The sequence below is a fragment of the Rattus norvegicus genome, chromosome 5 (assembly GCF_021556685.1).
Source record: "Rattus norvegicus strain SHRSP/BbbUtx chromosome 5, alternate assembly SHRSP_T2T, whole genome shotgun sequence".
Classification (NCBI taxonomy): Eukaryota; Metazoa; Chordata; class Mammalia; order Rodentia; family Muridae; genus Rattus; species Rattus norvegicus.
This window is the reverse complement of record NC_141538.1, coordinates 135689982-135706339: the sequence shown is the minus strand read 5'-3', so window position 1 is coordinate 135706339 and position 16358 is coordinate 135689982. Positions and strand designations below refer to the sequence as shown.

Genomic DNA, 16358 nt, shown 5'->3' with positions numbered 1-16358 from the left:
AGAAACTAATACTAAATCAGTACTACGGGACAGCTGAGGGAGTACTCCATGATTTTATTTCTGTGGTCTCAACAGCCTTCTAATTACATCCATGGGGCACATCAAACTCACTGACTTTGGACTTTCTAAAATTGGCCTCATGAGTTTGACAACCAACTTGTATGAGGGCCATATTGAAAAGGATGCCCGGGAGTTCCTAGACAAGCAGGTAAGTAAGCCTGGGGAAAACCTTGGGGGTTGATTGCAGGCCTCAGAATAAGGCCTTGAAGTTACTTGCTTAATCTGCGCCTGAGTATTAGCATGGCAACTTCATGCTTTGCTTTTAGCTCCAGGGAAGCACTGAAACAGGTAGCACGTGTGGAGAGCAGATGATCCCTGAGACAGAGGGGATAAAAGGTTCCCTGGGGCTGGATGAAGTAGGCATTGAACTGCTGATCCCTGGGGTTGGATGAAGGAGGCATTGAACTGCTGATAGTTTCATGTGAGAGCAGCCTGAGGTACAGCTCTCCTGTGCCCTTCCCTATTGGAGCACAGCTCCACATTTACATCGGATGCTTTGCCATTTTCTGGAGAGCAGCCCCCTGATGCTCTCTGACTTGATATTTCAGGTTGGGATGTCCATAGGTGACTACTAAGTTCACCTCTGGGAGGAGGAGCCAGTTCTAAAACCAGATCCAGAAGAGAGTGAGAGCAGTGGGTTTGGGCTAGAATTCGACATTTTAGTTAGTTAGGAAATACAGAGACCCTCCTCACCAAGAGCTTTAACTCTAGTTCCCTGGGGTTGATGTTGTTGTTACTCATTAGTAAGGTAAGCTGCCTCTTCATTCAGAGACTTCTCTACTCCAGCAGTAGGAGCATCCCCTACTGCCGTGCCAGCAGGTCGCCTCAGGATTCTGAGGCAGCCTGGCTTCTCTGTACTCAGGTATGCGGGACCCCGGAATACATAGCACCTGAGGTGATCCTGCGTCAGGGATATGGGAAGCCAGTGGACTGGTGGGCCATGGGCATAATCCTGTATGAGTTCCTGGTGGGTTGCGTCCCTTTCTTTGGAGACACTCCGGAGGAGCTCTTTGGGCAAGTGATCAGCGGTAGGTACTTCCCTCTACATCACTGTGGAGTCGGGCTGTCCGCTAGAGCTCTCTTTTCTAATGAGTGGATGTTTCTGGTAGGCTTGCTTCTTTGGATGCATGTGTGTGTTTCTGCACACATACATGTGCACATGTCATGTCCTAGAGCTTTCTGTGTCGCTCTTGTGTCGATATGAGACATAAGTGAATGAGTTCTGTGTTTAGAGTAAAGTGGCAGGTGAGAGCTTCAGGAGCAGGAAGTCCCTGTTCCCAGTGCCCACACTGGATCAAGAAGCAGGCAGTGGAGGGACTATGACTCTTCCCTGGGAGTGGGGGAACCTATGGGACTTCAGGAACTGGGGTCCCAGACAAAGACTCTGAGGAGCTCCCAGCCAGGCTCTCCCTACCTATACTAACATCTTTTGCATCTCCACATTCTACAAGTTTTTTCTTTCTCACCCATGATACTTCAGATGAGATTGTGTGGCCTGAGGGTGATGATGCACTTCCCCCAGATGCCCAAGACCTCACTTCCAAACTGCTTCACCAGAACCCACTAGAAAGACTGGGCACAAGTAAGTTGGGCCTTTCTCCTGTCCTCACCTCAGGGGGGTAGAGAAGCTACATCTGTGGACCCTAAAGCGCAATGGCAACCACTCTTGATCCCGAAACTCCCCTGTCCCTTTAGGCAAAGAAGGAAGAGTACTTGAACTGAGACTTCCCCAGCCTGCCTTCTTGTAACCAGCTTCTCACATGACTGATGTCCCACAGTCCATGCAGCCAATCTTGTCCCCCGTCCACTGTGTCTGCAGGTAGTGCCTATGAAGTGAAGCAGCACCCGTTCTTCATGGGTCTGGACTGGACAGGACTTCTTCGCCAGAAGGCTGAATTCATACCTCAACTGGAGTCAGAGGATGATACCAGCTACTTTGATAGTAAGACCACTGGTGGGGTAAAGGGGAGCGTGAACTGTGAATGTCCAAAACTGCTATGGGGTCCTGCTGCTGCCACCAGGATGGCACCAACAATGACACTGAAGCTAACTGAACTAACTGTATTTGGTCCAGCCCGTTCAGAACGATACCACCATGTGGACTCCGAGGATGAGGAGGAAGTGAGTGAGGATGGCTGCCTTGAGATCCGCCAGTTTTCTTCCTGCTCTCCAAGGTTCAGCAAGGTGTGACTGAGGAAGCCCAGGCTGATGGGAGTTGAGAGAAGAGACCCTGTCAAGGGACATGCCTAGGACAGGCTCAAGAAGTTTTGATAGGACCTTTTCCAGAAAGGAGATCAAAAGGCTAGGGTTACATACAACAGGAGCTTCTAGAATCACCCATCCCTACCAGGGATGGCTCAGCAGAGCAGCTTCTGGAGCTATGTAGCTTGAATGGAGTGGGGCCAGAGGAGGGGTTGCCTCAAAGCCTTGACCGTCAGACCCCAAGAAGACCCTTTGCTCTCAGGGCCATGTCATGTGACTCCTGTGTCCATAGGTTTACAGTAGCATGGAGAGGCTTTCCCTGCTTGAGGGACACCGGACACCACCCCCAACCAAGCGCAGCCTGAGTGAGGAGAAGGAAGATCACTCAGATGGCTTGGCAGGACTGAAGGGCCGAGACCGCAGCTGGGTGATTGGGTCCCCTGAGATGTAAGCACCCGGGGCTCACCAGGCTCAGTTGTCACATCGTGGGGTGGATCCAGATGCTGGAGGAGGAGGGTGTTGCTAGTTAAATAACATTTGCCAGGGAAGTCTGGTAAAATGTCTGAAAAGGTCTGTGACTAAGTGTGCCTCTAAGGTAACCTCAGCAGAGGCAGCAAAGGGAGACCACCTGGGCCACCTCACCCCACCTGGGCCCTCTGTTTCAGATTGCGGAAGCGGTTATCTGTGTCTGAGTCATCCCACACAGAGAGTGATTCCAGCCCTCCAATGACAGTGCGGCACCGCTCAGGCCTCCCAGATGTGCCTCGTTGTGCTGAGGAGACCAGTAGCACCCCTCGGAAGCAACAACAGGAAGGTATTTGGGTCCTCACGCCCCCATCTGGAGAGGGGTCATCTAGGCCTGTTCCTGAACGACCACTGGAGAGGCAGCTGAAGCTGGACGAGGAGCCTCCTGGCCAAAGCAGTCGGTCTTGTCCAGGTGTGGCCCCGAGGACGGTGGGAGGCCTGGGCGGGAGTACAGTACAGGGAGAGGATGAGCTGAATCACAGGTCTCTTTGTTGACTTGGACCCACAGCCATGGAGACACGAGGCCGTGGGACCCCACAATTAGCTGAGGAAGCTACAGCCAAAGCCATCAGTGACCTAGCTGTGCGCAGGGCCCGGCACCGGCTGCTCTCTGGGGACTCTATAGAGAAGCGCACCACTCGCCCTGTCAACAAAGTGATTAAGTCAGCCTCAGCCACAGCCCTGTCCCTCCTCATTCCTTCAGGTAAGGCCAGCAGGGAACTAAGATAAAATCCGTAGGAAGGACATGGTCTGCCGGTGCATGTGTGTAAAGCAGGTAAGTATTTGAGAGACGCCTCCTTCCCATGCAGATAGAGGTCCCTGAAGATGGGTGTTGATATCTACAGTGTACATGTAAGGGGATCAGAGGGCAGGGCTGTAGATGCAGAAGTGCAGGCTTTGGAGCAGAGAGCTAATAATGTTCAAGTCAACAATGCTGAAAGGCTCTTCACCGTGACCACATTGTCCTGAGACTGTACATGGATGTGTTCATGTACAATCATGTAGAAGAATCGTAACTGGCTGTATATAATGAGTGCACAGGACGACTGCTGCGTGAATGCTCATGGCTTTCAGAGTCTGTTACACATGTGCGTGCTGTCCCACCCAGCTCTTCCCATCCCCTGCATTCCAACCTAGAGCCCCTCAGCCCCAGCTCCGTCCATGACGGGGAGCTGGTTGGGATCAACAGCTTGGGCCATCCGGGATCATGGCCGTGTCAAGACCTCTGATCACTAAATCTTGGTTTCTGCTTCTCCAGAACACCATGCCTGTTCACCATTGGCCAGCCCCATGTCTCCACATTCTCAGTCATCCAACCCATCATCCAGGGACTCTTCTCCAAGCAGGGACTTCTTGCCTGCCCTCGGCAGCCTGAGGCCTCCCATCATCATCCACCGAGCTGGCAAGAAGTATGGCTTCACCCTGCGGGCCATTCGTGTCTACATGGGTGACTCAGATGTCTACACTGTACACCATATGGTGTGGGTATGTCTGGCCAGGAAGGGGTGTTGTCCTCTAGCTTTATATATATATATATATTTTTTTTTCCCCACTTCCCCTTACCAGAGCCTGTTTGCCCTTCTCATAACTCACAGAAACTAGAGGGGGTGGGAGTGTGGAGGTCAAGGGTCACAGGAGCATAACCAGGCTCAGAATTGAAGACTCTTCTCTTCCTGAGGCAGCATGTGGAGGACGGTGGTCCAGCCAGTGAAGCGGGGCTTCGTCAGGGTGACCTCATCACCCACGTCAATGGTGAGCCCGTGCACGGGCTGGTCCATACAGAAGTGGTAGAGCTGGTTCTGAAGGTTAGTGTCTGTGGTGTCTGACTGGGCTCGCCATGAGGGGAGTGGGAGGTTGGGCACACGTACATGTTGCATTAAGGGTAGATATAAGGACATGCAGAATTTGAATGTGCAAACAGGAGATTTTTCTCCATGTGCTAATTAACCTTTGCTGGCCAAACCTCAAACCCTTCTAAACTGCAAGTAAGACTGATGGGACAGGACAGGAGAGGTACTGCTGTCTTCCCATTCCTAAACTACTCTGTAGTGCCCCTTGGAACCATTTTCTGTCCTGTGAGGGGAAATGGTGCTTGTTTACATGTGGGTGTGGAAGAACAAAGACTGACCTGTGGTTCAGGAAGAATACGGTTAAATGGAGAAAAGGAGAAAACAGCCACCGGCCCAGCCAAAGTTGCCTACCTTTTTTCTGCTTGGCGCCCTAGAGTGGAAACAAGGTATCAATTTCAACAACTCCCTTGGAGAACACATCCATCAAAGTGGGGCCGGCTAGGAAAGGCAGCTCTAAGGCCAAGATGGCCCGAAGGAGCAAAAGGAGCCGGGGCAAGGACGGGCAGGAAAGGTGAGACAGACTTGGTCCAGAGGTCTACCCCAGGATGCCCACGTTTGATCAGGCCTAGAGTATGATGTCCCCTTATCTCTACAGCCGAAAAAGAAACTCCCTATTCCGGAAAATCACAAAGCAGGCCTCCTTGCTACACACCAGCCGCAGCCTTTCTTCCCTTAACCGCTCTTTGTCATCGGGGGAGAGTGGGCCCTGCTCTCCCACACACAGCCACAGCCTCTCTCCCCGATCTCCTCCTCAGGGCTACCGGGTAGCCCCAGATACTGTGCACTCAGGTACAGGGGTTCCCCTGCAGATCAGAAACCATCCCTTGGGCAATTATGGTGAACGTTAGCCATCTGCTTCCCATGCGCCCAACTCTAAATCCAGGTGTCTTGGGGGGAATTGGTGGATAAGGCGGTGAGGGGTTGAGTAAATGGACTGTAGTCCACCAGTTAGTGTAATGGGAGCAACAGTCCTGGGCATTCCAAAGCGAAGTTCTGCCTTGCCATCCATCACTTCTAACAACTAACACTGATGTGTTGTTTTCTGTTTGTCCATCCACCCATGCAACTATCCAAAGTAGGAGGGAATTCATCACAGAGCAGCTCTCCCAGCTCCAGTGTGCCCAGCTCTCCTGCTGGCTCCGGACATACACGGCCCAGCTCCCTTCATGGATTGGCACCCAAGCTCCAACGCCAGTACCGCTCGCCAAGGCGCAAGTCAGCAGGCAGCATCCCACTGTCACCATTGGCCCATACCCCTTCTCCACCAGCAGCAGCAGCTTCCCCTCAGCGTTCCCCATCACCCTTGTCTGGCCATGGGTCTCAGTCCTTTCCTACCAAGCTTCACTTGTCTCCTCCACTAGGTAGGCAGCTCTCACGGCCCAAGAGTGCAGAGCCACCCCGCTCTCCGCTACTTAAGAGGGTGCAGTCTGCTGAGAAGCTTGCGGCTGCACTGGCAGCTGCTGAGAAGAAGTTAGCGCCTTCCCGAAAGCATAGTCTTGACCTGCCCCACGGAGAGCTGAAGAAGGAACTGACACCCAGGGAAGCCAACCCTCTGGAGGTAGTTGGAACCAGAAGTGTGCTTTCTGGGAAAGGACCACTTCCAGGAAAGGGGGTGCTGCAGCCTGCTCCTTCACGGGCCCTTGGGACCCTACGGCAGGACCGAGCTGAACGCCGAGAGTCATTGCAAAAACAAGAAGCTATCCGGGAAGTAGACTCCTCAGAAGATGACACTGATGAGGAGCCCGAGAACAGCCAGGCCACCCAGGAGCCAAGATTGTCCCCCCACCCAGAAGCAAGCCAGAATCTACTCCCTAAAGGTTCGGGAGAGGGTAGGGAAGAGGACACTTTCTTGCATAGGGATCTAAAGAACCGGGGTCCTGTACTCTCGGGCCTGTTGACAGGGAATAGAATAGAAGTTCCTGGGCTCTCCCAGAGGAAGCTTTGGAGGCCACAAGCCTTTGAGGAAGCTACCAACTCCTTACAGGCCCCTAGCCTGAGCAGGTCTGGACCCACAAGCCCCACCCCCTCTGAAGGCTGCTGGGAGGCGCGGCAGCTCCACACACAGGCACTAGCTACACTTCATCCCAGCTCTTCAGAACTCACCCCTACCAGTTGTTCTGCTGCCACCTCCACCTCTGGAAAGCCAGGGACATGGTCCTGGAAATTCCTTATTGAGGGTCCAGACCGAGCATCCACAAACAAGAAGATAACAAGGACAGGTGAACCAGCTAACTCCCAAGATTTGGAAACCACAGTTCCAACTCAGGTTCCTAAGAACCTGTCTCCTGAGGAAGAGAAGCCACAGCCACCAAGTGTCCGTGGGCTGACCCATCCGCTTCTTGAGGTCCCCAGCCAGAACTGGTTATGGGAGTCTGGATGTGAGCAAATGGAGAAAGAGGACCCATCCCTGAGCATCACCGAAGTGCCTGGTTCCTCAGGCAACAGGAGGCAGGACATTCCATGCAGAGCCCACCATCTGAGCCCAGAAACCCGGCCCAGTCTGCTCTGGAGAAGCCAAGAACTTGGGGGCCAGCAAGAGCATCAGGACTTAGCACTGACATCAGATGAGCTTTTAAAGCAAACATAGCAGTTGTTTGCTCTCCTTGCACTCACCTGTGTAATACACCCTCCTGGAAACCACTTGGCCTTTGTTTGCTTCTTTCCATTGGTCATATAGACAAGTCTCTCGGTCTGGGGCCTTTTGCTACAGGATTGTAATGACTGTGTTTCCACTCTTAGGAAAGGAGCCTAACCCAGCTGGATTTACTCAGATAGTGAAGTCTCTGAACTCAGGCATAAATGGGTGCCGGACAGTAAGCTTTCTGGGTATAAGCGTAGGGAGTAGCTCAGGAAAGAATGGCCATAAACCTTCTATGTTCAGAGGAACTAGGTCTGGCAGTTTGAGGGCAGAGTGTGGCTTACCATCCTTCTGCATAGCTCTAAGAGTACAAAAGGAGCAAGCAGGGGCCAGCCCAGAGACTATATGTAATGGAGCACGAAGTGAGGGCTTGTGGCCATTAATATTCCTGCTTGGTAGATTAAGGACATGAGCTTTCCTGCCCAAGCCAATGCAGTTTGGACAGAGCTGGGATTAGAACTTGGACCTCTGACTCTAGAACTTTTAGTTACCTAACTTTGTGTCTTAGCCAGTAAAACATACAAGGAAGTGACGAGTTTAACTTCAGGTGTATTTAGGAGATATATATGGGGTATCCAGAAGGTAATAAAATATATGGAAATGAGAGCTACGTTTTATCAACAATGACACCCCTGGGCACAACATTAAAGGCAAGGGGTTGGGAGGTATAGCGCAGTGGTAGAATTATCTAGCATGAAAAAGGCCCACACAGTAATACACACTCTAGAGCACAAGATCCAAGAGAGGAACGTTAGAGTGGTAAGAGGGCCAGATGAGAGGAAAATGGAATTGCCTACTTATTTAGTGACAGACTGTTCCTGGGATGTTATAGGTTGAGATTTCTTCTGCTAAATATTACAATGAGCAACCCTGAGTGATTAGAACTATATGTGTTGGTAGTGTTTGAGAGGGAAACTTACAGGGGACCCGCGGGTAGGTAAGAGGAGGTAACATCATGGCAGGAACCTGGAAGATTCTGTGTAGTAAAGTAAGGCCAGACTTGTAAATTCCTGAACTGATAGTTATGCTACCTGCCCCATAATCTAATGCCTGCCTCTGAGAAAGATACAGGGAGCCCTAGAAACAAAAGCCACTACTTCTGGGCTTCTGCAGCTTTGTCATTCTGTGTGGGGAAGGCAGTAACCTGCAAAAATTAGATTGACAGTAACAGGTCCCTGTGCAACATGAACTGGAGCTTTGCTGCATAAAAGCCATGGCTGACAGCTAGGGCTGTGTACGGTGTACTTCTGTTTTGGAACATTGGGTGCAATGATCAGAGTTAGCATCACAGGACAGGGAACCAAGCATTTCAAAGCTAGACTTGCTGGGTCCGAGAGCTCTGCTCCATCGGGAACACCTGCCTTACTCATTTCTGATAGTTCTGTAACTTCTTGTTTTGTATTTGCTGCAGTAGGTCCTGAAAACAGACCACAGGTTATTGCCTGGAATATCACAGGATGACTAAGGAGGCAGTGATTTTCTCACGTCGGGATCTGCTCAGAAGCACCAGAGCCTAGGTGAAGGGGGCAGATGGGAGGAAGGAAGCACTTGCAGTTCACTGGAAACAGTTCTAGGAGGTTGGAAGTGGGTACAACCTCTAAACATCTCCTAATGGAACTACAGAAATACTTGGGCATCAACCCAAGTTCAGCTCAACACTGATGGGTCTGAGCAGATTCTCAAAGGCGGCTTTGAGCAAGTGGCACCAGGTTTTGCTTTAGATTGTCTCTTCTTTGCCTGTAGTACAGACAGGCTTTAGTAGTAGTTCACATAAGCCTGTGAATAGTGCACCAATCTGTCAACAATGAGAGACTATCAGAAGATAGACGGAAATTAAACCTGCATAAGATAAGGACCACACAGGGACCATACAGAATGAAGTGAGAAAGGAAAAAAGGAAAAATGAAGTAGGGAGTGAGATCCTCGATCAGAAAGAAGCTAGACCTGCCAGGGGTGGCCCACACTTGATCCTGGCACTTGGGTAGAGGAAGGAGAACTGCCAACCTGTTTACATAGTGAGCTCTTGGGCTGCCGGAGCTGCCAGGGCTGCATCAACCCTGTCTTAAAAGAAAACAACATTTGGCCAGGGCAACTTCAAGTGTTTAATTGGGTTTATGGTTTCAGAAGGTTAAAGTCCATGGTGGTGGAGCAGTAAGAGTTAAGAGCTCACATGTTGGTCCTCAAGCAGGAGTCAGAAGGAATATCAGATATGGCAGGGCCGTGGAGCCTCAAAGCCCACCTCTATTGACACATCTCCAACAAGGACACACACACACACACAAACACACACACACCACTGTACTTACCAAACAGTCCCAACACACACACACACACACACACACACACACACACACACACACACACACACACACACACCACTGTACTTACCAAACAGTCCCAACAACTGGGGCCATTCTCATTCAGAGCACCACACTCTGCCTCCTGAATATGAGAGATCTTACAATAGAGATCTGCGCAAAAGAAATGGATTGCCCTACTCACAGGTGAATTTGGTGATAGAGGCAAAACTTAGGTAAAGAGGCCCAAGGTGAGAAGACTAGAAAAGTCAGAAATGAAACCTGTCAGAAGAAAACTAGGTGGTGTGTGGAGAAGAGTGGTTGGTTTAATGAGGGAACAGAAGCAATGACTGCTTAGCATTTCAGAGGGTACAATTGCAAGCAATAGCGGGAAATTTCAGGTGAGGAAATTGACATTGATGTGGCCCCTGCTGTGGAAAAAAGGGATAAGGGGGTGGATACAGATGGAGTTCAAGAGTAGAATGAGGATGCCTGAATTTGCGAGAAGTACGGATATGGGTGTTTTGCTTGCGTGTATATCTGCACCACATGCATGCAGTGCCACAGACAAAGGCCAGAGAGTGGGTCAGAGCCTCTGGAATTGGGATTATAGATGTTGTGACCTGCCATGAGGGTGTGAACTGAACTTGGGTTCTCTAGAAAAGCAGCTATCTCTGTTAGAACTGTACAATAAAATGTGGATGATCAAACTGAGTGGAAAAAAGATTCCAGAGAGGAAATAGAATCCAAAATATATAAGGGATGTGGTGTGTGTGTTGGTTGGGGTACCTATTGTGATTTAACAGAAAAGAGGTGGGTTATATGGCTCTAGGCAGGTTTGAGGGTCTGGCGATAGGACACTCAGGGAGCCAGTTGATAGTCCACTTTTTCTCTAGTCCAGAATGCCTGTGGGATGCTGTCTGAGTAGAGATTTCCAAAGAGATAAATTTGTCTGTTTTGGGATTAAATCTCATTCACAATTCACGTTTTGTACTTACGACACAGCAGGGAATAAAGGTGTAACACAAGGTAAATACACAGGTATTCCTTGACCATGCATGTGGGTAAAGTGCCCTGAAGAGGGACAAGAGGATAAACTATAAAACTAAGTCCATTTCTCCTAGTCCCAGAGGAGAAAGAGAAAATGATTATTTCTGACCATGAGAACCAATAAAATGCATTTACGCAAATAGGAGTTAAAGGGAGGAAATGGCTTTCATTTAATTGGGGGCGGGGTAGATAGGTTTGTTGATATCCTCTGACAGGAGGGAGAATCTCTCCAGTATGGCCCCCAAGACTGCAGAACCTCTTACCTTCCTCCCGAACCTGCCTTAAGCCCACTGCCCTCTGCCAAGAAAACAAAGAGCTTCACTGCATTGTCTTTATTGCATCCGGAGCAAGTTGGCCAGACCATTCCACATTTGGAGAAGGTTTAAAAAAAAAGCCCAACAATCTTCTCATCTTACCTTCCCCCCCCCCACCCCTTCCCCACAACTGCACAGCAATGTCTGAACACATTTGGTGACAAGAACAATTTGCAAAAGTGGTCTAGAAATTACATTATGAATTGTTCCAACACAAGACACAGTTGGCTTCCTTCTGAGTCAGTTATTTTTACATAAACTACATGGATTTTTTTTATTACATCAAAGACAACAGAATAGATTCTTCACAAGAAACAACAGGAGTACCAAGGTTACATGCGAGGATTTGTAAGGAAACAAGGGTGGTTGTCACAAATGGCTAGAGCTAAGTCAAGAGTGAGCAGTTGGCAGCAAAGGACCAAGAATGGACCCCTGGTCTATGATGCCATGGAAACCTCACAAAGATCTACCTGGCAGTAGAGATCATCCTAGAAATCAGAGCCTGCTCAGATACATTTCTTTTTAAGTTGAAGAGAATGGGTGGAGCTGGTACCTTGCAGAGAAGGCACACAAGGGAGACCCCACACTGGCTTAAGGAGTCTCAAGTGAATGTGGAGATTGTATGTCTTAGGAGTGGAGCTACAGGATGTCTTCTATCCTGGAGCAGCAATGAGAACGTAAATACCTACCTATGCTTGAACTGTGTCGGGTGCAAACAGCCTTGTTTTGTTTTTATTTTTTAAAAAAAAAAAATGTATCTCACCAAGCCCAAGCTGCTTCCCTGCTGGGGAGCTGGCTGGCGTGCCCTACGGTTTGCTCTGTCTCTACCCTCTGCTTTAGTCAGTGAGACTACAGCTAGGATGCCAAAGGAGACAGTCCCAGGACCTGGATCATGGGACAAAACTTTGAGCTCTGGGAAGAAGACCAAGATGTGCTTCCGAGCCATGATGGCCCCCTCAGACACCAAGGCCACGGTTAGGAAACTGGTCTTTATGCCACTTCCACAGCTCAGGGTCAGATAAATCATGAAGCAACTTGTCAGAAAAGGATAGCTTCCAATTAATTAAATGATCCCTAGTCTCAGATCTCAAAAAGCGTTCAAAGGAAAGGAATGTAGGACTGAAAAACAGCCGTTCTCCACAGTCCAGTCTGGGTATGGAGCTAAGATGCTTTCTCCTGAACGTCTTCCATGTCTGCCTGCAAAGTAAGGACATTGTTCAACACTAAAGCTGTGTATTCTTCCATTTTGACTTACTTGGAAGAGATTTAAAAAAAAAAAAAAAAACAGCATCAGGACATACTAAAATTTTAGTGCTGGACCAGAGGGATTCCTCCCACCTAATTTTGAGCATATAACCGCTTCAGCAAGTCCAACGTCAGTACAGCGCCACATAGGTATACCAATCAACAAGTAGCCTGGCATTACTTGGTAAACTGAGTAAGATTTCAAGCTGGCTATTTTGAAAAATACTGGGCCTTAAACAGCAGCTGAGGGTGGTCGATTTCCTCTCATTTCTTTTTTTTTTTTTTTTCTTTTTTTTTTTTTTTCCGGAGCTGGGGACCGAACCCAGGGCCTTGCGCTTCCTAGGCAAGCGCTCTACCACTGAGCTAAATCCCCAACCCCCGATTTCCTCTCATTTCATACTGGAGCATGAACAAGAAAAGCAATAGCATACCCTACCCTCACCTGTGACAACCATTACCCAAAGCTTTTGACCTATCTCTATACGGTTGTTCATTCTAGACACTGTCACCAAAGGAAGTGCTCAGGGAAAGTCATATTCGTCTTTATTTTGGCCCCCAAACTCCAACTTCCCTGATTGTAAGCCTTATGAGCCAAGACCCAGGTACAGGCTGCATATCTAGAGTGCCTGACTGCAAATCTCTGGGCTCAAGCAACTGAGTCATACTGAGCCTGTTATGGCTCCAGGATTGACTCTGGCGCAGCTGGACTCTTAAATGACTATGAAGCCAGAAACAGATGCCTGCCCTCTCCTCTGTCTAACTTCACTTAGCTGGAAGGCTTAAACCACATGGAGCAGACTCATGGCCTAAAATCCCAGCCATGGAAGCCTGAGGGCAGGCTGGGCAGGCTATGCACACTGCCTTAACCGCAGGCTCACAAAAAGGGCAAATAGGAAAGCTTGTGGATTATTTTCCCAGATAGTCTGAACTCCACGCTAAGCGATCCCTTCTTCTGGCAAAAGCTTCACCCACAGTATGGAATAACATGTAATGTGACGGGCCCATGTGATTTACTGAGGTCTCTGACCACAAACGTGAGTCCTCCTTTAGCTAACTATAGCTCCCTAAACCCTATCCAGAGAAGGAAGGGAAATGAAGGCAAATTAACCCTTGAATAGTTTGGCAAGGCTTTAAACTTGAGGACGCACGCAACAATGCTGTTCTCGATCATTATTTGGTATATCAAGCCATCTAAAAGCACTGGATTGCACCTTTTCTTGACTCATAAAACAACTTACGAGGGTTTCAAACATCTTTAGTCTAAAGAAACACCACACGAGCACCAACTTTTCATGACTCACAGCTTACTATCTCCACAAAATATTCTATTCCTCATCTGAGAGAGGAGGCCAGGGCAGAGGGAAACACACTGACCAATTGTAGTGTTTGTTCAAACTCACATTTCTAGTTTCTTTCAAGTTTTGGTACAGTGTCCATTCAGCTACTACTGTCCTCCCATAGCCTTGGTCTGCAGTGCTGCCTTGTTGGCTTATAAACACAGTGCTTTAGAGGGAGGAGCTGGTTAAGATGCTGAAGCCTAAATTACGTTGGTGAAATTGAAGTAACATCAACTGAAGGGGTCTTTTGCCTCCTTGGTTTAGATTCTGTAAATGTAATCCCACACCTCCCTATTTTCCTTTGGTTGTTTTCCCTCCCAAACCAAATCCCATTTTACCACAGAGCCAAATCGGCTCCTTATTCGGGGGAAGGGGAGAGACTGTGGAAGCGAAACAACTGCCAGCAGAACTACAATCTGCTGCGTTCTCCAAGTTGAGGACAAGGAGACACGGACTCTTCAGAGGCTTCCACATAAACCCCACGCCGACCCACAAGTCTAACTTCTTTCAAAGGTGCCTGACAACAAAACCGAACCCCATGAAACCAATAACTGCTTCCAGCTTAGTCCATCAGTGCAGCAGCACGCCGAGGCCAGAGACCCGGGCCTCATTTCTCCCCAAATCCAAGCTACTGCTTGGCCTCTCCACTTCACATTCACAGAATCACTTGTGCAAAACAGGCAGTCTACGTCGAAAGAGTGCCCTCATCGTAGTCTAATAAAAACCATAGGAAAGAACTGCTGGAGAGCATGTCTCTTCCACTCTGCTTATCTGCAGAGAGAGGGCATCTGTGCGTGGACAGGGTAGGCGAGCGTGACGTTGAGGGAGTCGTTGTGCTGGACCAGGGATGTCTGCTGGTAGTGGAGCACCAGCTCCTTCAGCGAGCCGTACAGGTTGTAGGGTTCTGCAAAGCCATATCCTCGAGCAGTGCTGTAGATGACACAGTGCTTCACCTCCCCGTCTGCACTGAAAGACAACACAGGGAAATGCTTATGGCTGGTAAACAGGAAGTCCAGAACAAATGTTACACAGAGGACCCCATGAAGAAACACCCGTTAATCAAACACAACTGTGCCTCTCAAAGGCTTGACCTCAAATACTTACAACCACAACCACCACTCCACATGCAAGTCTGCTCTCTGTCAACTGCTGTAGCTTATACAGGTGGTAGCACTGTAATTTACTTTCTTCAGATTGTTTGCGTTATTTTGGGTCCCTTGCATTTCATAGGAATTTTAGAAAATTTTTTTTTCTTTCTGCAAATATTCAGCAAGGGCTGTTGATTTTGTTAGGATTGTGGTAACTATGTAGATCAACTTTATGAAAATATTCGGTAGAAAGAAAATCAAGTTCATTACATTTCAAGGAGCTGAGGAGGTGTGACAGTGACAGGAAAACTGCCTCTACATGAGCAGTTCTCAACCTGTGGGCCACAACCCCTTTGGGAGTCAAATGACCCTTTCACAGGGGTGTCACTTAAGACCACTGGAAAATACAGATATATATATTTATATTTACATATATAATATATATATGTATAAAATTACTGTTATAAAGTAGCAATGAAAATAATTTTATGTTTGGAGGTCACTACGACACGAACTGTAAAGGTCAAAGCACTTGGAGAGAGCACAACCACTGCTCCAGATATAAAATGTGGCTATCTTCACTGACTAAACTCTTAGCTACTTTTATTCGCATTTCTCAGATAATCACTATAGAACTCCTATTTGTTTAGTTCCTAGGCAATTCCTAGTTGTAAATGGCCATGTCAGCTCCCTTTTGGGTTACTCATCGCTAGACACAGAAACACTGCTGTGTAAATGGGGCACGGCAGCCCCCAACAGTAGGGAAGAAGAAGCCTGAGTGTCAGCAACACAACACTTCTGAGGCCTACCTGGGTACATGGAACCCTGTCCAAAGATACATACATAATGAGTAATTATATCTATGGAGATGTGTGTATCTATGTGTATATATATACACATTCATATTTTCACATGTGCACATATGTATAATACACACACATGCACACATGCACACAAACATACAGAGAAAGAGAGTGACGTAATCTGCAACCTCTGTAAACCCATTTTAACTCTTCCTTTCCAATTACGATGTCTTTTTATTTTTAAAACAAAGTGTCAACAGTAGGCAGGCCTGATACTCCCTACATAGACCAGGCTGGCCTGAACCTCAGAGATCCACTGCCTCTACTGCTGAGCGCTGGGAGGGATTAGAGGCGAGCACCCCACTCCTGGCCTAGTCACGATGCCTTTCAGAGTGGACGTACTGCTCTTAGAGGAAGACATTCAAATTTCTATAAGTATGAAACCTTTTATCCAGTAGTAGAAATTCCTCCATATTCCTAGTTTATCTTATTCTTTAAGAAATGAAAGCGCTGGGTTTGCAAATACTTTCTGTGACTATATTGGGAAATCACGCACTCTTTGGCTCCTCTCCTAGTGTTATCACATTACTTGACTCTTTCTGTTAAAGCGCCCTTGCTTTTCTGAAATGACGCCTATTTAGTCATGATGCATAATGCTTTTTCTGAGGTCGCCTTCTTGGCGTTTTGTTGAATTTTTGTTTTCCTTTTATTGAAAATAGAATTTTTTTTCTCACATAATATATGCTACTTACAGTTTCCCCTCCCTCTACTCCTTCCAGTTCCTTCCCATCTCCCCTCCATGTGGGTCCAATCCCTTTCTGTCTCTCATAATAAATGGGATTCTAAGGGATAATAATAAAACAAAACTAACACATTGGGATTGGAAAAAAACAAACAGAAGGAAAAGAGCCCAAGAGATGGCACAAGAAAAAGAGATCTAGTTTTTCAC

At 48.1% G+C, this 16358-nt stretch overlaps 2 protein-coding genes and 1 long non-coding RNA gene across 21 annotated transcripts in view; 2 read left to right on the top strand and 1 right to left on the bottom strand.

Annotated features, from left to right (window-relative positions):
* Positions 1-7277, top strand: part of Mast2 (microtubule associated serine/threonine kinase 2) — a 139375-nt gene extending 132098 nt beyond the window's left edge. For 6 of the 12 annotated variants that reach the window (XM_087549550.1, XM_087549549.1, XM_087549547.1 and 3 more), the window contains 13 exons: positions 76-208; positions 923-1088; positions 1541-1642; positions 1880-2002; positions 2135-2244; positions 2555-2709; positions 2928-3199; positions 3296-3490; positions 4046-4272; positions 4470-4592; positions 5012-5148; positions 5233-5426; positions 5717-7277. In XM_087549550.1, coding sequence (XP_087405676.1) covers positions 76-208; positions 923-1088; positions 1541-1642; positions 1880-2002; positions 2135-2244; positions 2555-2709; positions 2928-3199; positions 3296-3490; positions 4046-4272; positions 4470-4592; positions 5012-5148; positions 5233-5426; positions 5717-7224 — 3445 coding nt within the window. In that variant the 3' untranslated portion in view covers positions 7225-7277. 12 annotated transcript variants of the gene reach the window in all.
* LOC148005993 (uncharacterized) overlaps positions 1-16358 on the top strand; it is a 1435680-nt gene that overhangs the window by 1210092 nt on the left and 209230 nt on the right. The window lies entirely within an intron of this gene.
* Positions 10940-16358, bottom strand: part of Pik3r3 (phosphoinositide-3-kinase regulatory subunit 3) — a 122764-nt gene continuing 117345 nt past the window's right edge. For all 8 annotated transcript variants that reach the window (XM_087550901.1, NM_001429916.1, NM_001429917.1 and 5 more), the window contains 1 exon segment: positions 10940-14484. In XM_087550901.1, coding sequence (XP_087407027.1) covers positions 14286-14484 — 199 coding nt within the window. In that variant the 3' untranslated portion in view covers positions 10940-14285.